This window comes from Eucalyptus grandis, chromosome 5 (genome assembly GCF_016545825.1).
Source record: "Eucalyptus grandis isolate ANBG69807.140 chromosome 5, ASM1654582v1, whole genome shotgun sequence".
NCBI lineage: Eukaryota > Viridiplantae > Streptophyta > Magnoliopsida > Myrtales > Myrtaceae > Eucalyptus > Eucalyptus grandis.
This window is the reverse complement of record NC_052616.1, coordinates 8,417,353-8,440,104: the sequence shown is the minus strand read 5'-3', so window position 1 is coordinate 8,440,104 and position 22,752 is coordinate 8,417,353. Positions and strand designations below refer to the sequence as shown.

The window sequence follows — 22,752 nt, the reverse complement described above, 5'->3', positions numbered from 1 at the left end:
TTAATTTAATCCTTTATTAATTTAAGTTCTAAGGTAATATCGAACAATTTTATATAAATTAGGGATTAAATTAAATATATATAAAAATTTCAAAGATCACGGTCAATAAATTAAAATTTTAGGCGCCTTGTTGCTTCGGGAATTATTTCTGTCTTCTTCCCCAACCTTCTCTCCCTAGCCAAGCGCGTTTCGCCTTTTCCGAGTGTTGGGATATGATGCACCCCGACATGATGACTTTAACAAATTATTATTATTATTATTATTATTATTATTGTTATTGTTATTCTTATTTAAATTTGGCTCCTTCCAACCAAAGCCATATCGGTTTTCGTGAGTTGTTTATTGCTCATTACAGCTGAATCCACCGCCTCTCTCTACCTCTCTCTCTCCCCCCTCCTTTCTCTCTCTCACAAGCTCCACATAAATTGTCCAGAATTGCAGAGAAATCTGAAACGAAGAGAGAGAGAGGAGAGAGAGGAAGAGGAAGAAAAGGGCAGAGGTTAATGCTCTGCACCAACCGCCTTACTCTTTCTTAAACCTCTCAAACCTCTCACTCTTCTGAGCTCACTACTTCACTTACACACACACGCACTCTCTCTCTGTATTAGAAGGAAAGGATGAGTAAACAAGATGTCATGAAGATGCAGGTAAACCCTGTCGACCCCTTTTCTTGATTTTTTGGGTTGATTAGCATGAAACCAAGTTTGTGTCTTGTCGAGTCTTTTGCTGTGTTCTTGGTTCTTGATTACGACTGCAGAAGTTTTTTCAAGATCTTGCTCTCCCCGTGTTCTTGAGATTATTCTGAAATGTTCTAACTTCGTCTCTGTTTTGGGGGGTTTTGCTTGCAGACGTGTGTTCTCAGAGTGAACATACACTGTGAAGGATGCAAGCAGAAGGTCAGAAAACTGCTGAAGAAGACCGAGGGTACGTACCCACTCCCCGTCGCTTTTGGTTTCTTTTTCTCTGTCCATTCGGTGATTTTTTTATTTATTTATAATTTTGAAGTACTTTTAGTTGGATTTTTTTTGTTGATGTGAAAGTCTGTTGACTTCTTCTGGGGAATTAATGGTTTTTTTTTGTCTGTTTGAATTTTAGGAGTGTACTCTGCTAGCATAGATGCGGAGCAAGGCAAGGTAACAGTGCTCGGTCCCGTAGATCCGTACACGCTCATCACCAAGCTTGAGAAATCAGGGAAACATGCGGAGCTCTGGGGGGGATCAGGAGGACACAAGAACGGCAACAACAACAACAACCACCACCAGTTCAACCAGAACCTTCTCAATCTCAACCAACAATTCAAGAACTTGCAGATGGAGAATGTCAAAGGAGGCAAAGACAACAAGTCTCAAAAGGGTAATCATGGAAAAGACCAGCAAAAGGGAGGAAATATGCAACAGCAGCTGGCTCAGCTGCAGCTGGAGCAGTTCATGAAGGGCGGTGCTAAAGATCTGAAGCTGCCAGCTAAGGGACAGAAGACTGTCAAGTTCAACTTGCCTGAGGATGATTTTGGGGGAAGTGAGGATGATTTTGATGATGAATTTGACGATGAGTTCGGCGACGAGTTTGATGAATTCGACGATGAGGAGTTTGAGGAGGAGTTTGGCCATGGTCATCACCATGTTCTCTCTAAGCAAGCCAAGATGGGTGGTGGGGGTGGTGCGCATGGACATCAAGGGGCTAAAGGGAAAGGCGATAAAAAAGGTGACGGCGGCAAGGGGGGCAAGGGGGGCAAAGGCGACAGCAAAACCGCCAAGAAGGGCAGCGGCTTCGACTTACAAGGGTTGATGAAGATGTTTGGTGGTGGTGGTGGTGGGAAAAAGGGTAAAGAGGGAAAGAAAAATGATGGTAAAAACGGTGGCAAGAACAAAGGAGGAGGTGGTGGTGGTAAACATGGAGGCAAAAATGGTGGTGACTTTCAAGGACATGGTGGCAAGGATGGATTCAATGAAGGGTCCGGCAAGAAGAACAAGGGCGGCAATCACGGCGGTGGCGGCGGCGGCAATGGAGGTGGTGGGGGCGGTGGCGGTAAAAGGGGGAGGAGGAGGAGGAGGAGGAGGAGGAGGCGGCAAGGGTGATGGGGCCTTTGCAATGAATATGATGCACCCTGGATTCCTCCAAGACGTGAATGTCCCTAATCATGGCATGGCCAGAGGTGGTGGTGGCTTTGGGGGCCCAATGGGGCCCATGGGCCCAATGGGCCAGATGGGCAATTACCCAATGGGCCAGATGGGCCCCATGCCAGCCGTGCAAGGACTGCCGATGAACGGCGGGTACTATCAAGGGGTGGGCCCGGGGAACCCGTACAGCCACCAGCAGCAGCAGCAGCAGCAGCAGCAGCAGCAGTACATGGCCATGATGATGCAACGACAGGCCCAAGCCCAACATGCACAGGGCAACAACATGTTCCAGCCGATGATGTACGCGCGGCCGCAAGCACCGATGGGTTACGTCCCGCCGATGCCGCCCCCGGCTTCGGACCCTTACGTCCACATGTTCAGTGACGAGAACACCGACAGCTGCAGCATCATGTAAATTAGTGGCTGATGCTAGTGCAGCTTATATGTAGTGCTTCTTTAGGATTTCAATTTTGTTGGGTAGGTTTTGTGTCCGACTTATGAAGGTAAGTCTTTTGGTTGAAATGAGAGTGCAAGGTATTGAAAAGTACCATATAGCTGATGTACTAATTAAGAATCCTCATCAATCTCTCTGATTTCAGCTTTCAGTTTCGTGACACTATTTTTGTTCAAGATTACATATCGATTCTTCGAGTATCATCGGCTGTCCGCCGTTGGATGAAGTCTTAAAGAGTATTAGCTCTAAACAATTTGGACGATACGCAAGCATTTTTAGTGGGGGTTAACTTTTGTTTTGGTGGGGATTAAGTTAGGAGAGAGGTGGGACAACGACCATCTTGGCTTTTGATCTTTGAAGGGTCGCCTTTCTTTGGAAGGTGTTAGACAGCTGTGGAAAAGGTCGCAATGCGATGCGACATGCGACAAGGGCAAACCAACCAACACACCAGAAGTCATAATCAAGAAAGCCATGAACTCCTCCATCGAAAGCATCGCCGACCAAGCAAGACGCGAGTGCAAATTCACTTTGATGGGTATCAAATGCGAATTCGTCCGCAATCGATGGCGTGACAAGTTGACCGTTCATTACATATCAACGAAGAAAATCCTCGTGATTCAACATGTCGCGATGAGACAGGGAACACCTGGTTTTAATGGACATGGCACTATGTGACACTTAAGTCTGGAAAAAGCAGGAAAGTTGTAGTCCACGACGTGACAAACGAACCCATCATAAGCTAGTCAAGAAGTTCATCAATTACTCCATCAAAGCATCGTCGACTAAGCAAGACACGAGCGCAAATTCACACCAATAGATTATCAAGTGCGAATTCGTCGGCAGTTGATGGCGTGAGAAGTTGAATTTTCATTGCATCTTGACTAAGAAGATCCTGGCAATTCGACGCACGCCGCGATGGCACGGGGAGTGCTTCCGGGTGGATGCCGGTCGTAATGGACCTACCACTACGCAGCACTTTGATTGTGGAAAAAGCCCGAAAGCTAAACGACGACGGATCTAGCTTTTTCCTTAACTCATAGGACCAAAGAAACGTGGTAGTACTATTGATGGAATCGAAGGTACTAATGGTGGGGCTGGAGTTAGGTTTGTAGCTCGATAATTGGAAGTGCCTTTATTGAATTATCTAAGGTTTCTACCTTTCTGAACAAAGATGTTGAACTGTCCACTTGCAATTTCTTCTTTTTGGCCCCATCGAATTAGATATTTTTTCCACAAGGTCCCACCACTCTCTTGAAACCCTAATAAAAATAGGGATGGGAAATTTAACCATGACCATATTTAACAAATTAAATATAAAGTGTTGGGCTTCTTTTTTCTTTATTTATGTTGATGTAAATTGATACAAATTGCAAGCACCACTGGATCCACTAGGGGGACCTCCATCTGCTTACCGTTTTAGAAGCGTTGTTATATGCTTTATTGTTAGAAAATACAAAGTAAAAATTAAAAAAATTCCCTAGCGAAAGTCGGTGTTATTAAAACTTATCGCGAAGCTCGGAGACTTTATTAGGCTAAATCATTTGTTGCCTTGTGATTGATACTGCTTTCTCTAAGAGATATTTTTAGGTAAGATGCTGAAGTCTATGTGAAGGCACCACCTCTTGAGCTTTAACTAATAAATAAAGAGCACGAACTGTTGTAAAGTCGGAAAGGTGTTGGTTTTGAAGGTCAATCAAAGTGCAGCCTTTAAGCCTAAACATGCATATCATGCAAAAGCTGGTAAAAAAACACCTTCCTAATGGGGAGGCCAAAAACTCGAGCCTCTTGACGATCTAATTGGCACTTTCACTGAAAAGTACAAGCAGTTGAGTTATGGACAAACTATGTTATTGATTTTTCCTTTTAGCTCGATATCCAATGTGGACTACATATTTCATAACGCCAATCACATGTGTACTTGACATTCTCTCTACCACATGTGAGTCTCTACCTTATTGGGCTAGTTTCCCCTCAATCAAAGTACGATTTCTTCTACATTGACAAGTTTCAACTTGAATTTCCAATCATCGTCAACCGATGTGGACATGCCTTTCACCTATGATCTCCTCTTGGGCCAACCCGCGATTGTAAATTGCATTTGGCAATCACGAAGATTAACAGGATTCCTTGTTGACTTTAGAATAGTGAAACAAATTTAGGGCCCATTGGCCTTAGAACCACTTTCTTTGGGGACATTGTATTTGCTAAATGGGCTAGACCCATGAGTTGAGCCTATGATTCTGCAGTGTGTTCATCTCACTAGAAGAACCCTTTCTAGCAGAAAGGTCTTGTGAAATTGAAAGACACATAATACACACAACGCAGGAAAGAGAGAGAAGAATGGGGTTTAGGATTTTCTACAACTACAACCTTAATTCTGATTCCAAGTGAGTTGTGTTTGTTCTTAGAGAGTGGTATCGCATGCTTTCTGATTTTAAAGTTTGCGGGTTTGGCTTCAGGGAGGAGCTTGGGCCTTTGTGGGTCTTGCTGGATTGATCTCTTGTGCTCTTGACTGAAATTGACTAGTGGATTCGCGTAAATCCCGGCGTCGTTACTCTTGTTGAATCCTCTCTCATTGCTTCCATTGTGTATTTTTGTTTGGTGGTGGTTGCGTCGGTTGATTGTGTTGATGTTGCACGTAGGACCGTAAGGAGTTTTAGTTCAATGCATACAGGTAGCAGAGGGCCATCAAAAATACCTTGAAGCTTTGGTCTTATTTCACCACCCTATTGCAGAATTCATATGCGGTAAGAATTGGAAAGGCGGTTGTATAGTACGGAATGTATAAGATAAGAAGGAAGCGGAATACTGTAAATGTCTTGCAAGATCTACTGGCCGACGAGATATCCGAGTTTAACTTCATGATCCTGCGTCCAGAGAGCGCGTGCTTACACTTGGATAACCTCAGCGGCTCGATATCTAGGACTGTTGGGGACAAGGACTTATGCCGACTTGGAAGGAGCTTGTCGGATCATTGCCACGAAGCGTTGATAGATCTTGAAGGACCTTGTTAATTAAGATGTTAGTGAGAACAGCCTTGCGGCCATAACTTGAATCCGGAACTGAAGCAAAAAGTCGAATTGAGTACCACATTTATGATGATCTAGAGCACCAAAAACATCTCAAATACAAACTTATTCATGGCACTTGCAGTTGCGGAGGAAACTACTATAGCTCCGCATCTCTCACCAGCATTCGAAAACATGCATCGATAAGCCGTGACGACAAAAGCTGGCAAGATAAACGTATGCAGCTCTAAAAAGGTCGATCCGCGTTTCGGGTTTTTCTCTAAAAGCTCAGCTAAGCCCTAACCACAGAAGAAGTCCTAAGCTTCCCTCCATCCTGACGGGGAGGGGAACCCCGTGACAAAGCGTAGAGCTGTTGCGGAGCTCTCAATAGACATGTTCTTGATCCTGACGATTCGTGGCTCGATCCCCGGTTGGCCGATCCGATTCTGCAAGTTCTACTTCGCCTAGATGCCCTCTTCCTTGCTGGTTGCCGACCAACGTGCAAGGTATCGCTGGGTTGGCCGCACGTCCATCTCTCTCCAGAGCGTGCCTAATCAGCGCGAGTTCTAACGACAACAGGGGGGTTATCTTCTTTGGCGACGGGCCATACAGCATGCATCTCGGGGTCGATGTCTCAAGCGGATTGCTCTATATGCCGCTGACCATCCGACGGAGAGGGAAGTACTTTGTCGGAGTGAGATCGATCAGGATAAATCGGAAACCTGTCCCATTGAACGCATCTCTACTAGGTAATAACGTCAAGTCAAACTTGAAATTTTCAAGATTTTATTTATTTATTATATTTTTAATATTTTTTTATATAAAGCTGACTTTAGATAGATAAATCCTGAGCCGATAGATACCACATTAATCCAATGGAATATGTAAGACATGAGTCTAAACCGGTATGAGTAGTCAAAACATGGAATTGTTTGCACTTGATGGTGTGATAATTAAATAAATATCACGCTATGCCTAATTCACACAAACAAATCATATCCTTAACCATTAAATCAACCTGATAAGATTATTAAATTCTGAGAAATTTTGTTCTCAATACCAAAATCAAAACCCAAATTATGAAATTTTTGTACTCTAGCATTTATTTTCTTATCAGTCATACCTTTCTAACACAAGTGCAAGTGCATGTTTCAGCAGGCAATGGACGAACAAGGATCAGCAGCACAACACCGTACGCGATTTTGGAGCACTCCATTTTTGCCTCCGTGACTCGATTCTTCACTAGCGAGCTCTCGGAGATGGCACCCGGAACCGATCCCGCTGTTCCCGGCATGTTACAAGCGATCGAGGTTCCCGAGCACCCAGGTCGGTCCCAGAGTCCCGATCATCAAATTCGAGATGCGAGGTGAGGACACCGTCTGGATGATCTTCGGTGCGAACTCCATGGTCGAGGCGTGCCCGGAGACGCTCTGCCTGGCGTTTGTCGACAGGGGGTCGCGCCTGAAAGGCCCGATTGTGATCGGAGCGCATCGGTTTGAAGATGGTCTCCTGCAGTTCGACGTAGCGAGGACGAGGTTGGGGTCCAGCTGATCGCGGCTGCTGCCCCGGACGAGTTGTGCCAACTTCAACTTTACTAGCATTGCCCCACAAACGGACTGATGGCATAAATGATGAAATGAATGCACCATGTCCAGATCAAAGTGCATGGCATGCCTAAACTTAGGAAATAAAGTGAATGGCTCGATTTGGTTAAAATGCTCTCAATGTCTAAATTTATCACCTAAAAAGGATCCAGAAATAGGTAGATCTATATGTTATATAGTCCGAGCTTTTTTGCAACATAGTATATATCAAATCTTGATGAGCAAGCCATCGAATTCATAAATAGATTTAGAGAATACAAATTGATCGGTGATGAAACATCATCCAACTTCGATTCGAACATGGCATCTCTTGCCAAAGAGACGAATGTTGCAACCACTAAGCCATCAATTCAATTGGAGAATGAAATTGATAATATGTTGTGTTTGGAAATTAAGTCTTACGGAATAAAGTGGAACATTTAACTTATCATTGATTTTCAACAAATTTACAAGTTTGCCATTTTCTGGCAGCCGACATGTTTTCAAGCCCCTTCTTTCTTGGAGAGCATATCGTTGCCCCAAGATGAAATAATCAAATAAATCAACAAATATATACAGCAAAACATGGTCGCCCTGACCCTTCTTCTTATGAAAGGAAAACGCTTTGTCTTCCGAAGAAGACGGTCCGAATGTGCACCGCACCACTCACAACGGTTGATTGCCCTTGAACTTTTGAAAAATTGCAAACTTGCCATTATGAGGCGGTCGGCCTGTTTTCAGACTCTTCTTTCTTGGAAAATAGACCCATCAAAATGAGTCATAAATCAATCTTTTGGCCCATATTTAATGGATTGAATTGTTATTTGTGTTAAGATTCATTACACGTTGTAAAATCAAATAATATGAGTTAAATGAGTTTACAATTTATTTAGATTTAACCCATTTTTATGACTCTCTCTTACCTTCACTTGATGATGACCTGCTCACTCATTCCGCACTCCCATCTTAATTTGTGAAATTATGAAAGTATATTAACACTATGAATTTTCTTGGATAAGTGTTGAGTTGGATATAGGATTCTTATATATATTTTTATGAAAACGTATCAAAATAGATGAAAAGTCAATTTGAGCTAGACCAATTTCGACTCACCCCTTTAATAATTCTAATGAAGACTAATGATCATCATCACTCAAGAGTCCAAGACCAAATCACCACCACATACACTAATTAAGGACCATTTTTTCTTGTTAACATCCAATGAGCAAGTTTCTCATTTCTACTGTTAGAACCGATTGGATCAAGAAGCCCTGCGTGGACATTGGAGCCTCGTTTCTGTACTGCGACTGTCCATCGTCTCTTCCCACGAGTGGGCGACACCAAGAAACAGCGACTGACGCCCAGAAAAAAGATGGCGATGGCTCCGGAGTACGGCGCTTTCGTGAGCAAATTCGTGCTCGAGCCTCCTTCCCCGTCTCCCTCGCTTCCCTTGGCCGGCCTCACCTTCGCCGTCAAGGACATGTGAGCGATTCCTACTGCTTCCTCCGCTGTCGCTCGACCGTGACACGACACGGTTCACTGTAGTCTCTGTTTCTCTCTCGATAAGCCCAGCTTTGGTTTCTGGGTGTTCAGTTTTCCTTCTTTTCGATCAAGTGGGAAGATGATGATTTTAAGCCGTGTGTTTTTGCCGCCCGTTTTGCGTTGTTTGGTCAGTAAGTAGTCGTTAACTTCGGATTATTCAGTGAAGTATCGACCTTTGTCATGAAAAAGCGAAGACCCATTGAGAATATACTCACATGCCAGGTGATCAGCTGACATGAGCGGTGAAGAAAGGAGGAAGAAAAAGAGGAGGAGGGAGGGGGAAGAGCTGGTCGTTTTCAGTACCATGTTGTCGTTAAATGTCACACGCCATGTTGATTGATGACGAGGTGTTTAATGCTCGCCGCATTTTCTTCCTATAAGTTCTCGAAAGAAATACAGAGCATCGAGCATAGACGGCTCGGGTAAAGCTTACTGCATATGCCCGATTGACTTGTGGCTGGAAAGTTTCTTTTCATCGATATGTTTTCGTTTTGTAAATGTCGGATTTTCATCCTTGGTCTAGTGAGTGAGTGTTAGTAGTTTACATTTATGACTGTATTAAAGGGAGAGATCTAACTATTGCCGTGTGCTCCTCACGATCGTACATGCATCTTCTGTGGAAAGGCATGAAATTTTAAATTGATTCTTGCTGCTATGTGTAGTTGGACATTTCTGAGACTGAAGTTCGTATTGGTTTTTTCATACGGAATTCTACGTGCAGCTTTGACGTTGAAGGACATGTGACTGGGTTTGGAAATCCTGATTGGGCGAGGACTCATGAGCCTGCATCTTCCACAGCTCCAGCTGTTTTGAATGTGTTGAAAGCGGGTGCTACATGTGTTGGAAAAACTGTGATGGATGAAATGGCATACAGGTTGGTGTGTGTGAAATTGGCTTGTAAATTCAGAGTCTTGCTGCAATTGAAAAACACAACTAAAACTCGAGAATTGTGGCTTACTGTCAAGTTTAGGGAGCGTGCAATGAATCAAGGATGGGGTAGGTATATACTTCTACTTAGCCTTAGCATGCAGAGGGAATCGGTGATGAGCTAGACTAACTGACAACCTGCAATGCAGTCATATTTCAGATAGTCTTCCCAAGATCAGATTATAGAGTTCTGAATCTTGGAATGACGCCTCTCACCTTGCCAATGAAGGAGGCATCATGATTTGAGAACTTTATTTTCCGTATTGTGTTTTGAACTTGGAATGGTTAGCTTAAGATAGGAATGCTTACCAAGGAAAAGATGGGATAAAGACACCACATACAATAGTACAATAAGGTTGACTTTGAGGAATTCTAGCTTGAGAATGTAATTTTCAAGGTAGTCTCTTCCTTCTTAAATAGCTTGAAAAGGAGGTTCTACTTTAAAGAGAGGAATACAATCCACTAAAATTATTATTTTTATGGTGGCAGCTTAACTGGGGACAATAAACATTACGGCACACCAAGGAACCCATGTGCACCCGATTATGTGCCTGGAGGATCTTCCAGTGGATCTGCTGTTGCAGTAGGAGCAATGCTTGTCGATTTCTCCCTAGGTGAAGCACTTCATCCTGTAATTACTCTGAAATTTTCTCAGTTTATCCTTCTGAATGAAGCTAAAAGTGCTGCACCGTTGCAGGAAGCGACACTGGAGGAAGTGTAAGAGTTCCCGCATCTAATTGTGGGATTCTCGGATTTCGACCTTCACATAATGCCATTAGCACTGTTGGAGTCATTCCAATGGCACAAAGTTTGGATACAGTAGGTAAGCATTCTGTTTTTTTAATGGCGTTGAGCTTTTGATGAAAATAGTCATTGGTTTCGGCTTCTTAAAGGAGGAAGGTTGAGTGAAAGACTTAGGTTCCTTATTTTATTTCTAACATTACTGGTGTTTCTTTATACAAATGAAATATTGGGCAGCTGAAAGAAATATCTTTCACTTTCATGTGCCTTCTTGAAACAGATTGTCCCCTTTCTCCTAGGTTTTGTACTGCACTGTAATTCCATCTTTAAGTATTCTGCAAATGATAACACAGCAGCCAACTGGCTGGTTCACCCTTCTTCTTTGTTTTGTTTTTTCCATTATGTCATGTACTTATGCAAGTTTTCTGCACTTCTGTGAGTATTCACATTAAACTCGTTCAAGACTAGTGTGAATTTATTTAGTTGGCTTCTTTTCTTGTTTCCTCCCATTGTAAGCTAGTAAATGAATATTTGTTTCTAATTGTCTTTCTTTACTGTCTTATCTAGGTTGGTTTGCTAGGGAACCAAGCATCTTGAAGAAGGTTGGTCGTGTTCTTCTTGAGTTGCCTGATGCAGATCCAAATAGACCTAGTCAGGTCATTATTCCAACGGATTGTTTCCAGCTTTTAAACATTCCAAGTGAGCGACTGACTCAAGCTCTTGTAAGATCAGTGGAGAAATTATTTGGAGGTAAGAAGATAAGAGCATTCAGTAAATGATTTAGCTCAAATTTTACATGCAGTCCTGAAGCACAGTAATGTGGAAGGAATTGATCATTACGGATGAAGTGAACTGGACTGAAATTGGATAATCTCTCAATTCATATATGTCCAATCCCTAACTAGTTTTTCTTTTTGTATTTGATGCTCCTTAATGCGAATCAATGTAGGTGCTATAATTAAGCATGCTGTCCTTGGGGACTACATCAGAGACAGCGTTCCGGCCTTGAGTTCTTTCCTGTGTCAAATAAATGAGGATCAAGTAGACAGCATACCATCTTTGGCAGCTCTTTCTAGTGCAAGGCAGTTGCTTCAGAGGTGGTGATGTGTACCTGAACCCTTGTTGGATTTTATTTCAGTTGATCATTGTGTGGGATATTGAAGAGAACCACTATCTAGAGAAGGATTCTGATTAACCCCTTGAATCATAGGTATGAGTTCAAGAATAATCACAAGGATTGGGTCTCTGCTGTCAAACCCGATTTGGACCCAGTGATATCAGAACGGGTCAGGCAAGCCCTCCAGATAACTGAAGAAAATATTGATATCTGTTGGTCAGTGAAGAAAGAATTACATTCTGCTCTTACTTCACTACTCGGGGTATGTCCCTCTCTTGTCATCTCGCTTGCCTTTGAGTTCGTCGTTGTCTTCTGTCACTGTTCTTGGCTTCTTGCTATGCTTGACATTATGCTCTGGATTTCCCAAAAGAAACGCAATTGACTAAAATAACCAGAGGAATCATCAAACGATGCTGTTTTTATTTAACTCTCTCAAGCAATCTAAATCATAAAAGAAGAATAATGTGCTATTGAATGAGGTGCTATTGCCTTTGTTACAGGATTTCGGTATCCTTGCAATCCCCACGGTTCCTGGGCCTCCGCCAAAGCTACAAACAGATGCATCCTCTGTGGATATCATCGATGAAAAGGCATTGAATTTGCTTTCCATTGCCGGTTTATCGGGATTCTGTCAGGTTGTGCAATCGTCTCTCACTATGCATCCTTAAAGCTGTCATACCCCTGTTTCAATTTAATTTACTGCCTTTCTGCAACTAAGGATTAAAGTGTCTGCAATTCGCATTTACAGGTAAGCATACCGATGGGGCTGCATGATAATTTGCCTATCTCGATATCCTTGCTGGCGAAAAACGGTGCCGATGGGTTCCTGCTAGACCTCGTCGAGACACTGTATGAGTCTCTTAAGGAGCAAGCTGCTATCGTAGAGAAATCAGTTTGACGTATGTACAATGTACGCCTCGTCCATTTCCCGGGATGCTTCTAGCTATATTTACAGGCCGATATCCTTGTACTTATGCTGTGTGCGGTCGAATGTAGCGTGGACTCTGTGATCTTCGTAAGGCTGTGTTGCTGAGAAAATAAAGTTCTGTATATCATACATTGCAGCCCACTTGTTTATGCTGAGTGCGGCGAGGGAGATGATGGAAGTTCTAGAGGGGGAGGTCGGAATCCTGATTCTAATGGAGGGATGAGGTCTGACTAAGGTCGTGAAACCTCGCCATTTTCGGATTGGATTGTGCAATCGTGACAGACTGCCACGTGGGTCGCTAAAGCTTATCCGTCTTTCTTTCTTAACCTATTTTTATTTTCCTTTTTAATCGTTGTAAGGGTCCTTTGAAAGGCTTACATTAGATGGGGCACTACTTGTTGGACATCACATTGACATCATGTGTCCTCGGATGATGATTCTCTAATGGTCAAGAAACGTCAAATGATAGCAAAATCAAAGTTCATTGTCTTAGGAATAGCATCGTCTTCAGAGATCAGCCTCTTTCAGTCCCGACCATGAAAATCAATCTTTTCAAAGTGGTTCGAGACAAGGCTATAACATTTAAAAATGTTGAAGATAATTTTAGGAACAGAAGGTTGCAACAAAGTTGGGATATTGATCCGATCATTTTCTTCGGGGACCCGTAGCCTTGTCGGAGTCTCTTCAATTTGGAGCCGTGGGCTACTCTTCTCCTTGGTTGTCGCTTTTTGCTTGAATGCCGGTTGTCTATGCCGTGCTTGTCTTTGGCGTTGTGTTGTAGGGTGTGTGCCGTGTGTCCGTGGCTTTTACATTATGGCATCCTTCCACTCCTTTTGATCTTCTCATTTGGAGTGTAAATTTTGAAACTGTGATTTTGTGTACTTTTGGCCTCTCCTCAATATATTTACTACCTTTCACCAAAAAAAAAAAAAAAAGTTCATTATCTTAGTAGAAAAATAAAAAAATTCAAGCTCAGTAATCTCAATAAGTCGTCTTGAAACTGCACGACCTTTCTTATTAATGACAAAGTGTGCTAATAAATAAAGTGTACCGATTTTTAAGGTTTTGTTTATTTCATGGAAATTGAATAATTTGAAAAAAAAAATTCAATAAATAAAGGTGTATCGACTTAAAAGTATACCCTTATATCCACATGTTCAGCGGCGAGAACAGAGACAGTTGCAGCATCATGTAAAGAAAAGGTCTCCAGGCGGCTACACTCAACGATAAAGGAAAGGTATCACATAATAGGGGGGTAATGGGTAGTTAAATTACTCTGAATGAACGGCTGCATTAAGGTTATTTCTTTATATAAGAAACCTTGCTGCTATGCTAAAAAAGCAACAATTGAAGTTGTCAGATTACATGTTCTTCAATTATAAAAAAATCATTTAATATAGTGTGTGCTCTTTTAGGATTTCAATTTTGTTGGGTAGGTTTTGTACCTTTCTATACGTTATACAGTCTGAGTTTTTTTTTTGCAATATAGTATACATCAAATCCCGATGAGTGAGCCATATATATTTAGAGAATATAAACTGATCGGTGGGGAAATATCATCCTACTTCGATTCGAACATAGCGTCTCTTGCCAAAGAGACAAATGTTGCAACTACTAAACCGTTGATTCAATTGGAGAATGAGATTGATAATATGTCGTGTTCGAAAATTGAGTCTTACGAAATGAAGTGGAACAATTAACTTACCATTGATTTTCAACAAAATTATAAGTTTGCCATTTTCTGGCTGTCGACATGTTTTCAGCCCCCTTCTTTCTTGGAGAGCATATCATTGCCCCCAAGATGAAATAATTAGACAAATCAACAAATATATACAGCAAAACATGGTCGCCCTTCTTCACTTCCACTAGAGGATAGGCGATGGGTTATCAGCGTCACTCCGGTTTGATAATTAGCATCCCAGGGGTCCTTTGAATTTATTTTTCATGGGTTCCCTCATCTATAGCTCCAGTCACTCTAGGCAGGCTTTGGTTGCTGATCTCTTCTCTGTGGATGGACGGGATATCAGATCAGAGATTGTTCGCCGCTTCCCTCATTGTCTGGAATCCAAGATCGGTTCTGTTGGAGGGAGGACTCAACGGGCTTGTTCTCGGTGGCCTCAGATCGGTTTTGCTAGAGTCAATTGGCATTGTTTCATTTGAGGTAATGCCATCCTGCCTTAATACCAATTGAACTTGTGGCTCATCACAAAGTGGAGGTTGCATACACAGTCTCTTCTCATGTCTTATGATAGGATTGATGTCGCTTCGGTGCTTCATTCTATTGATCATCTCATTTTTGGTTGCCGCATTACTTCGAGTATTGACTTCTTTTGGGCTACTAGATGCAATCTTCCTTGGACCAACAGGACTTGGGAGGAGACTCTTAGTTGGCCATTACCTTGCTCTCCAACAAGGAGCTTTACAAATGTATTGCCCGTTTTTCCTTTAGGGCATTTTGTCACATCATTTGGAAGAATAGGAACAATATTCTTTTCAAGGGGGAGTCGCTGTCTATTTCGGCCATGAAGAAGTATCTCCTCAAGGTCGTCAAAGACAAGGCTCTTACCATCAAGAATGTTGAGGACTATGCTAGGAACAGGAGGATGCAACGCTCGTGAGATGTGGACCCCATTATCTTCTCTTCCATTGATCGTAGTCCGATTGGGTAGGCATCTCATTGGTTGCTAGGTTGCTTTTGTCAGGCGTTGTTTGTCGTTGGCCTTCTTTTGGTTGTTTTGTTGTTGCTGCTTGGCTTTTTTTCGCGGCTTCCTTCCACTCATAATGAGCATGTTTATCTTGAGTGCAAGTTTTTGGAACTGTGTTGTTTATACATTTTGACCTCCCCATTATATTGCTTACTTTTACCAAAAAAAAAAACATGGTTGCCCCGACCCTTCTTCTTATGAAAGGAAAACGCTTGTCTTCCGAAGAAGATGGTCCGAATGTGCCTCGCACCACTCACAACGGTTGATTGCCCTTGATCTTTTGACAAAATTGTAAACTTGCCATTATGAGGCAGTCACTGGTCGGCCCGTTTTCGGCCCTTCTTTCTTAGAAAATAGATCCATCAAAATGAGTCACGAATCAATCTTTTAGTCCATATTTAATGGATTGAATTGTTATTTGTGTTAGATTCATTACATGTTGCAAAATTAAATAATATGAGTTAAATGTGTTTACACATTATTTAAATTTTACCCACTTTCTTGACTCTCTCTTGCCCTCGATGATGACTTGCTCACTCATTCTGTGGTCCTATCTCAGTTTATGAAATTGGATTAAATATGAAAGTATATTAACATTATGAATTCAGTTGGATAAGTGACGAGTGATGAGTTGGATATAAGATTATTATATATATTTGTATATGAAAATGTATCAAAATAGGTGAAAAGTCAATTTGGCTGGACCAATTTCGACCCATGCCTTCAATAATTCTAATGAAGACTAGTTATCATCATCACTCAAGAGTCCAAGACCAAATCACCACCACATACACTAACGAAGGACCATTTTTTCTTGTTAACATCCAATGAGCAAATTTCTCATTTCTACTGTGAGAACCGATTGGATCAAGAAGCTCTGCGTGGACATTGGAGCCTCGTTTCTGTACTGCAACTGTCCATCGTCTCTTCCCACGAGTTGGTGACACCAAGAAACAGCGACTAACGCCCAGAAAAGAATGGAGATGGCTCCGGAGTACGGCGCTTTCGTGAGCAAATTCGTGCTCAAGCCTCCCTCCCCGTCTCCCTCGCTTCCCTTGGCCGGCCTCACCTTCGCCGTCAAGGACATGTGAGCGATTCCTACTGCTTCCTCAGCTGTCGCTCGACCGTGACACGACACGGTTCACTGTAGTCTCTGTTTCTCTCTCGATAAGCCCAGCTTTGGTTTCTGGGTGTTCAGTTTTCCTTCTTTTCGATCAAGTGGGAAGATGATGATTTTAAGCCGTGTGTTTTTGCCGCCCGTTTTGCGTTGTTTGGTCAGTAAGTAGTCGTTAACTTCGGATTAGTTAGTGAAGTATCGACTTTCGTCATGAAAAAGCGAAGACCCAATGAGAAGATACTCACATACCAGGTGATCAGCTGACATGAGCGGCGTAGAAAGGAGAAGAGGGGGGGGGTGGGTTGGAGGTGGTCGTTTTCAGTACCATGTATTCCTTAAATGTCACTCGCCATGTTGATTGATGACGAGGTGTTTAATGCTCGCCGCATTTTCTTCCTAAAAGTTCTCGAAAAAAATACAGAGCATCGAGCATAGACGGCTCGGGTAAAGCTTACTGCATATGCTCGATTAACTTGTGGCTGGAAAGTTTCTTTCTGTCCATATGTTTTCGTTTTGTAAATGTCGGATTTTCATCCTTGGTCTAGTGATTGAATGTTGGTAGATTACACTTATGACTGAATTAAAGGGAGAGATCTAACTATTACCTTGTGTTCCTCACGATGCCAGCGCCACTCATACATGCATCTTCTGTGAAAAGGCATGAAATTTTAAATTGATTCTTCCTGCTGTGTAGTTGGCCATTTCTGAGACTGAAGTTTGTATCTTTTTTTCATACGGAATTCTGCGTGCAGCTTGGACATTGAAGGACATGTGACTGGGTTTGGAAATCCTGATTGGGCGAGGACTCACGCGCCTGCATCTTCCACAGCTCCAGCTGTTTTGAATGTGTTGAAAGCGGGTGCTACATGCGTTGGAAAAACTGTCATGGATGAAATGGCATACAGGTTAGTGTCTGCGAAATTGGCTTGTAAATTCGAAGTTTTGCTGCGATTGGAAAACACAACTCAAACTCGAGAATTGTGGCTTACTGTCAAGTTTAGAGAGCATGCAATGAATCAAGGATAGGGTAGGTATATACTTGCACTTAGCCTTAGCATGCAGAGAGAATCGGGCATGAGCTAGACTAATTGCATGGCTAGAGCTACCAAAGACTCTGTACCAGCTCTACTACTTTAGGCAACCTGCGATGCAGTCATATTTCATATAGTCTTCCCAAGATCAGATTATAGAGTTCTGAATCTTGGAACGAAGCCTCTCGCCTTGCCAGTGAAGGAGGCATCATGATTTGAAAACTTTCTTTTCTGTATTTTGTTTTGAACTTGGAATGGTTAGCTTAAGATAGGAATGCTTACCAAGGAAAAGATGGGATAAATGCATCACATACAATAGTGCACCAAGGTCGACTTTGAGGAATTCTACCTTGAGAATTTACCAGGGTAGTCTCTTCCTTCTTAAATAGCTTGAACAGGAAGTTCTGCTTTAAAGAGAGGCATATCATCCACTGAAATGATTATTTTTATGGTGGCAGCATAATTGGGGAGAATAAACATTACGGCACACCAAGGAACTCATGTGCACCCGATCGTGTGCCTGGAGGATCTTCCAGTGGATCTGCTGTTGCAGTAGGAGCAATGCTTGTCGATTTCTCCCTGGGTGAAGCACTTCATCCTAGAATTACTCTGAAATTTTCTCAGTTTATCCTTCTGAGTAAAGCTAAAAGTGCTGCACCATTGCAGGAAGCGACACTGGAGGAAGTGTAAGAGTTCCCGCATCTTACTGTGGGATTCTCGGATTTCGGCCTTCACATAATGCTGTTAGCACTGTTGGAGTCATTCCAATGGCACAAAGTTTGGATACAGTAGGTGAGCATTCTGTTTTTTCAATGGCCTCGAGCTTGTGATGAAAATAGTCATTGGTTTCAGCTTCTTAAAGAAGGAAAGTTCAGCGAAAGACTTTTAGCTTCCTTATTTTATTTCTAACATTAGTGGTGTTTCTTTATAAAAATAATATATTGGGCAGCTGAAAGAAATATCTTGCACTTTCAATGTGGTGAAAAGTGTGCCTCCTTGAAACAGATTGTCCCCTTTCTCCTAGGTTTTGTATTGCAATGTAATTTCATCTTTAAGTATTCTGCAAATGATAACACAGCAGCCAACTGGCTGGTTCACCCTTCTTCCTGGTTTTGTTTTTTTAAGTTGTGTCATGTATTCATGCAAGTTTTCTGCACTCCTGTGAGTATTTACATTAAACTCCTTCATGACTAGTGTGAATTTATTTTGTTGGCTTCTTTTCTTGTTTCCTCCCATTGTAAACTAGCAAATGAATATTTGTTTACTTCGTCTTTGTTTACTGTCTTATCTAGGTTGGTTTGCTAGGGAACCGAGCATCTTGAAGCAGGTTGGTCGTGTTCTTCTTGAGTTGCCTGAAGCAGATCCAAATAGACCTAGTCAGATCATTATTCCAACAGATTGTTTCCAGCTTTTAAACATTCCAAGTGAGCGACTGACTCAAGCTCTTGTAAGATCAGTGGAGAAATTATTCGGAGGTAAGAAGATAAGAGCTTTGAGTAAATGATACAGCTCAAATTGTACATGCAGTCCTGAAGCACAGAAATGTGGAAGGAATTGATCATTACAGATGGAAGTGAACTGGACTGAAATTGGATAATCTCTCAGTTCATATATATCCAATCCCTAACTAGTTTTTCTTTTTGTATCTGATGCTCCTCAATGTGAATCAATGCAGGTGCTATAATTAAGCATGCTGTCCTTGGGGACTACATCAGAGACAGCGTTCCGGCCTTGAGTTCTTTCCTGTGTCAAATAAAAGAGGATCAAGTAGACAGCATACCATCTTTGGCAGCTCTTTCTAGTGCAAGGCGGTTACTTCAGAGGTGGTGATGTGTACCTGAACCCTTGTTGGATTTTATTTCAGTTGATCATTGTGTGGGATATTGAAGAGAACCACTATCTAGAGAAGGATTCTAATTAACCTTGAATCATAGGTATGAGTTCAAGAATCATCACGAGGATTGGGTTTCTGCTGTCAAGCCCGATTTGGACCCGATAATATCAGAACGGGTCAGGCAAGCCCTCGAGCTGACTGAAGAAAATATTGATATCTGTTGGTCAGTGAAGAAAGAATTACATTCTGCTCTTACTTCCCTACTCGGGGTATGTCCCTCCCGTCATCTCTCATGCCTTTGAGTTCGTATTTGTCTTCTGTCACTGTTCTTGGCTCCTTGCTATGTTTAACATTATGCTCTGGATTTCCCAAAAGAAACGCAATTGACCAAAATAACCAGAGGAATTATCAAAGGATACTGTTTTTATTTAACAATCTTGAGCAGTCTAAATCATAAAAGAAGAATGAGGTGCTATCGAATGAGGTGCTATTGCCTTTGTTACAGGATTTCGGTGTCCTTGCAATCCCCACGGTTCCTGGGCCTCCGCCAAAGCTACAAACAGATGCATCCTCTCTGGACGTCTCCGTTGAAAAGGCATTCAATTTGCTTTCCATTGCTGGTTTATCAGAATTCTGTCAGGTTGTGCAATATTCTCTCACTATGCAACCTTAAAGCCGTCATACCCCTGTTTCAATTTAATCTAACGCCTCTGTGCAATCTAGGATTAAGTATCTGCAATTTGCATTTACAGGTAAGCATACCGATGGGGCTGCATGATAATTTGCCTATCTCGATATCCTTGCTGGCAAAAAACGGTGCCGATGGGTTCCTGCTAGACGTCGTCGAGACGCTGTATGAGTCTCTTCAGGAGCAAGCTGCTATTGTAGAGAAATCAGTTTGACGCATGCACGCCTCACCCTTTTCCCGAGATGCTTCTAGCTATATTTACAGGCCGATATCCTTGTACTTATGCTGTGTGCGGTCGAATGTAGCGCGGACTCTGTGATTTTCATAAGGCTGTGTTGCTGAGAAAATAAAAGTTCTTGGTATCATACAGCCCACTCGTTTATATTCTGAGAGAATTTGTGGGTGCTTATCGTGACACTTTGAGCATTTTGGCAACCAAGTGCGTGCGCAGTCTGTCATATTGGTAAGGAATAAGGAGTGTGTAACATTTCCTTCTACTTTTTTACGATATAGGCATTCAAACCTTTCGACCCGATGAATCATTGAAATGTATGCGAATCGTCCCTTCACGTGCATCCTTGCTTCCGTCGACATCCGACAGTGACTCAAATTCGTCCCGAGCCATTTTCAACTGCTGAGTGTGGCGAGGAGACCTCTGGATTCTAATGGGGAGATGAGGGTTTTGTGTTCTCAACCGCCGCCCGTGGGAGACGATCCTAAGGCTAACGGTTTTTTGCCTTCGGATGACGATTCTCTAATGGTCAAGAAACATTAATCGATAGCAAAATCAAAGTTCATTATCTTAGTAGGAAAGTTAAAAAATAAAAATAAATTCAAGCTTAGCAATCTCAATAAGTCGTTTTGAACTTGTGCGACCTTTTCTATCAGTGACAAGGCATGCTAATAAATAAAAATTTGCTGACTTTTAAGATTTCGTTCGTTTCATAGAAAATGAATGATTTGAAAAATATTTCCCTATAAGTAAAGGTGTGCCAACTTTTAAATGTGTACCCTTACATCCACATGTCTCTTCTTTTGTTCGTTGGAATAACTTAAGAATCAAGCTAAAACCAATTTCTTTTTATTCTCTTATTTCTTTTCTTTCTTTTTCTCTTCCTCTAGCTAGTCGCCAGCCACGGCAATGGCTGGCAACCTCGCCTTGCCACTACGAGGTCAAGAAGAAGAAGAAGAAATTGATGATCATACTAAACGCATTTATATTTTGAGAATATAAATTTTATATAGTTATCAAACAATTTTGAATGCTCAGAAACTCGTTCAAGGAACGAAAAAATAAGAAAAAAGAAAAAATAAGAAGCCTATTTCTAAGTAAAAATTGTTTCAGGGAACAAAAGAGTTACCAAACGCAATCATATAGAGCTTCTTTATGATTTCATTTTGTTGGGTAGGTTTTGTGCCTTTCTTACTGAAGAATTCTTTTGGTTGAAATGGGAGTGCAATATCTTAGAAAAAGTACCATAGCTCATATTACTAATCAAAAATCTGCATCAATCTCTCTAATTTTGGCTTTCGGTTTCGTGACACTATTTTTGTTCAAGATTACATATCGATTCTTTAGATGGAATTAGCTCTGACCATAATTAGGTCTAAACCTTTTCTTTTCCTCTATTGTCCTTTCTTGAACAATTGGGCCATCCGCAACATTTTTAGTGGGGGATTAGCTTTTGTTTTGGTGGGGATTAAGTTAGGAGGGAGATGGGACAACAACCATCTTGGCTTGATCTTTGAAGAGTCGCTTTTAGTTCTTTGGAAGATGTTAGACAGCTGTGGAAAAAGGCCGCAATACAACGCGACAAAGCTGGTTTTAAACAAGCACCTCAATGCCGTGCCTGTGATTCCGGCAGATCTCGGAACTGTATGATGCAAGGACAAACCAACTACCATAAGTTATAATTAAAAAAAAAAAAAACCATGAAATCCCCAATCAAAGCATTGTCGACTAAGTAAGACGTGAGTACAAATTCACATTGATCGGTATCGACGCAAATTCTTTGGTTTAATGGTGCGAGAAGTCGAACATCAAAGCATATCGACGAAGAAAATCCTTGCGATTTGACACACGTCGCGATGGTACGAGAAGTACTTTTGGGTAGCTACCGGTTTTAATGGACCTAACACCATGCAGCAAAAAGCACGAAAGCCAGACGACCACGGCTCTGGGTTTTTCCATAACATATGGGGCTAAAGAAACGTGGTAGTATTATTGATGGAATCGAAAAGGCACAGAAATGGTAAGGCTAGAGTTGGGCTTGTAACTCCATAATCGGAAGTGCCTTTGTTGAATATCTAAGTTTCTGCCTTTTGAACAAAGATGTTGTTGAACTGTCCACTAGCAAATTTCTTCTTTGGGGCCCCTTGAATTAGATATTTTGCCACAAGTCCCCACCACTTTCTCGAAACCCTAATAAAATTTGGATTGGAAATTGTACCATGACCAGATTTAACAGATTAAATATAAAGTAATGAGCTTTTTTTTTTTGGTGAAAGAAGATGCAAAATATCCCAAACTTTATTAGGTATGACACATTTATTCCAAACTTTTTATTATAACACAAAAACCCCAAATTTGTATATGTATGACACATTTATCCCAATTTTTTTTAGTAATATCAAAAATCCCAAACTTGTATTGGTATGATATATTTACCCTAAAAATTTAGTATCATAGAAAATAATTTGGGATTTTTTGTGTGACAAAAAAAAGTATAGGGTTTTCAATATCACAAAAAAATAGTATATGGTAAATGTGCCATACTATAAGAGTTTAGGGTAAATGTATCATAGTGAATATAGTTTATGATTTTTGGTGGCTTTTACCCCTTTTCTTATGTTGATGTTAATTAATATAAATTACAAGCACAAACTGGAGTGTTGTTAGATGCTTTATTGTTAGAAAATACAAAGTAAAAAAAAAAAATTGCCAACAAAAGTCGACACTA

At 41.5% G+C, this 22,752-nt stretch overlaps 4 protein-coding genes across 6 annotated transcripts; all 4 read left to right on the top strand.

The window, feature by feature from the left end:
* The first annotated feature begins 312 nt into the window (after nucleotides 1-312).
* Nucleotides 313-2,733, top strand: LOC104432337 (heavy metal-associated isoprenylated plant protein 33). The gene is made up of 3 exons (XM_010044796.3): nucleotides 313-647; nucleotides 849-924; nucleotides 1,096-2,733. Exons 1-3 carry the CDS (start codon nucleotides 618-620, stop codon nucleotides 2,073-2,075), a joined length of 1,086 nt encoding a protein of 361 aa, XP_010043098.2. The 5' UTR covers nucleotides 313-617; the 3' UTR covers nucleotides 2,076-2,733.
* LOC120293535 (heavy metal-associated isoprenylated plant protein 34-like) lies at nucleotides 2,081-2,733 on the top strand. The gene has a single exon (XM_039313159.1). It carries the CDS (start codon nucleotides 2,089-2,091, stop codon nucleotides 2,530-2,532), a length of 444 nt encoding a protein of 147 aa, XP_039169093.1. The 5' UTR covers nucleotides 2,081-2,088; the 3' UTR covers nucleotides 2,533-2,733.
* Nucleotides 2,734-8,396: 5,663 nt separating this feature from the next.
* On the top strand, nucleotides 8,397-12,820 carry LOC104431611 (amidase 1-like). 3 transcript variants are annotated; one of them, XM_039312915.1, is made up of 10 exons: nucleotides 8,417-8,644; nucleotides 8,927-9,126; nucleotides 9,426-9,578; nucleotides 10,121-10,245; nucleotides 10,329-10,454; nucleotides 10,940-11,122; nucleotides 11,322-11,469; nucleotides 11,583-11,751; nucleotides 11,990-12,124; nucleotides 12,238-12,820. In XM_039312915.1, the coding sequence occupies exons 2-10, from the start codon at nucleotides 9,044-9,046 to the stop codon at nucleotides 12,385-12,387; spliced, it is 1,272 nt and encodes a 423-aa protein (XP_039168849.1). In that variant the 5' UTR covers nucleotides 8,417-8,644; nucleotides 8,927-9,043; the 3' UTR covers nucleotides 12,388-12,820. The 3 variants fall into 3 exon arrangements, with proteins under 3 accessions (XP_039168847.1, XP_039168849.1, XP_039168848.1); XM_039312914.1 differs by lacking the exon at nucleotides 8,417-8,644 and adding an exon at nucleotides 8,674-8,835; XM_039312913.1 differs by lacking the exon at nucleotides 8,927-9,126 and having other exon boundaries at nucleotides 8,397-8,644.
* A 3,068-nt stretch (nucleotides 12,821-15,888) lies between these two features.
* On the top strand, nucleotides 15,889-20,289 carry LOC120286064 (amidase 1-like). The gene is made up of 9 exons (XM_039312912.1): nucleotides 15,889-16,209; nucleotides 16,992-17,144; nucleotides 17,729-17,853; nucleotides 17,937-18,062; nucleotides 18,563-18,745; nucleotides 18,946-19,093; nucleotides 19,205-19,373; nucleotides 19,610-19,744; nucleotides 19,857-20,289. The coding sequence occupies exons 1-9, from the start codon at nucleotides 16,100-16,102 to the stop codon at nucleotides 20,004-20,006; spliced, it is 1,299 nt and encodes a 432-aa protein (XP_039168846.1). The 5' UTR covers nucleotides 15,889-16,099; the 3' UTR covers nucleotides 20,007-20,289.
* Nucleotides 20,290-22,752: the final 2,463 nt, after the last annotated feature.

What these genes read in the sequence shown, in the direction of transcription:
- LOC104432337 (XM_010044796.3), top strand. Translation starts at nt 618, where the DNA reads ATGAGTAAACAAGATGTCATGAAGATGCAG. An exon ending in AAGATGTCATGAAGATGCAG is followed by an intron (nt 648 to 848) that starts GTAAACCCTGTC and finishes TTTTGCTTGCAG; the next exon opens with ACGTGTGTTCTCAGAGTGAA. An exon ending in ACTGCTGAAGAAGACCGAGG is followed by an intron (nt 925 to 1,095) that starts GTACGTACCCAC and finishes TTTGAATTTTAG; the next exon opens with GAGTGTACTCTGCTAGCATA.
- LOC120293535 (XM_039313159.1), top strand. Translation starts at nt 2,089, where the DNA reads ATGAATATGATGCACCCTGGATTCCTCCAAGACGTGAATGTCCCTAAT.
- LOC104431611 (XM_039312913.1), top strand. Translation starts at nt 8,535, where the DNA reads ATGGCGATGGCTCCGGAGTACGGCGCTTTCGTGAGCAAATTCGTGCTC. An exon ending in ATGGATGAAATGGCATACAG is followed by an intron (nt 9,579 to 10,120) that starts GTTGGTGTGTGT and finishes TTATGGTGGCAG; the next exon opens with CTTAACTGGGGACAATAAAC. An exon ending in GCAAGGCAGTTGCTTCAGAG is followed by an intron (nt 11,470 to 11,582) that starts GTGGTGATGTGT and finishes CTTGAATCATAG; the next exon opens with GTATGAGTTCAAGAATAATC.
- LOC120286064 (XM_039312912.1), top strand. Translation starts at nt 16,100, where the DNA reads ATGGAGATGGCTCCGGAGTACGGCGCTTTCGTGAGCAAATTCGTGCTC. An exon ending in ATGGATGAAATGGCATACAG is followed by an intron (nt 17,145 to 17,728) that starts GTTAGTGTCTGC and finishes TTATGGTGGCAG; the next exon opens with CATAATTGGGGAGAATAAAC. An exon ending in GCAAGGCGGTTACTTCAGAG is followed by an intron (nt 19,094 to 19,204) that starts GTGGTGATGTGT and finishes CTTGAATCATAG; the next exon opens with GTATGAGTTCAAGAATCATC.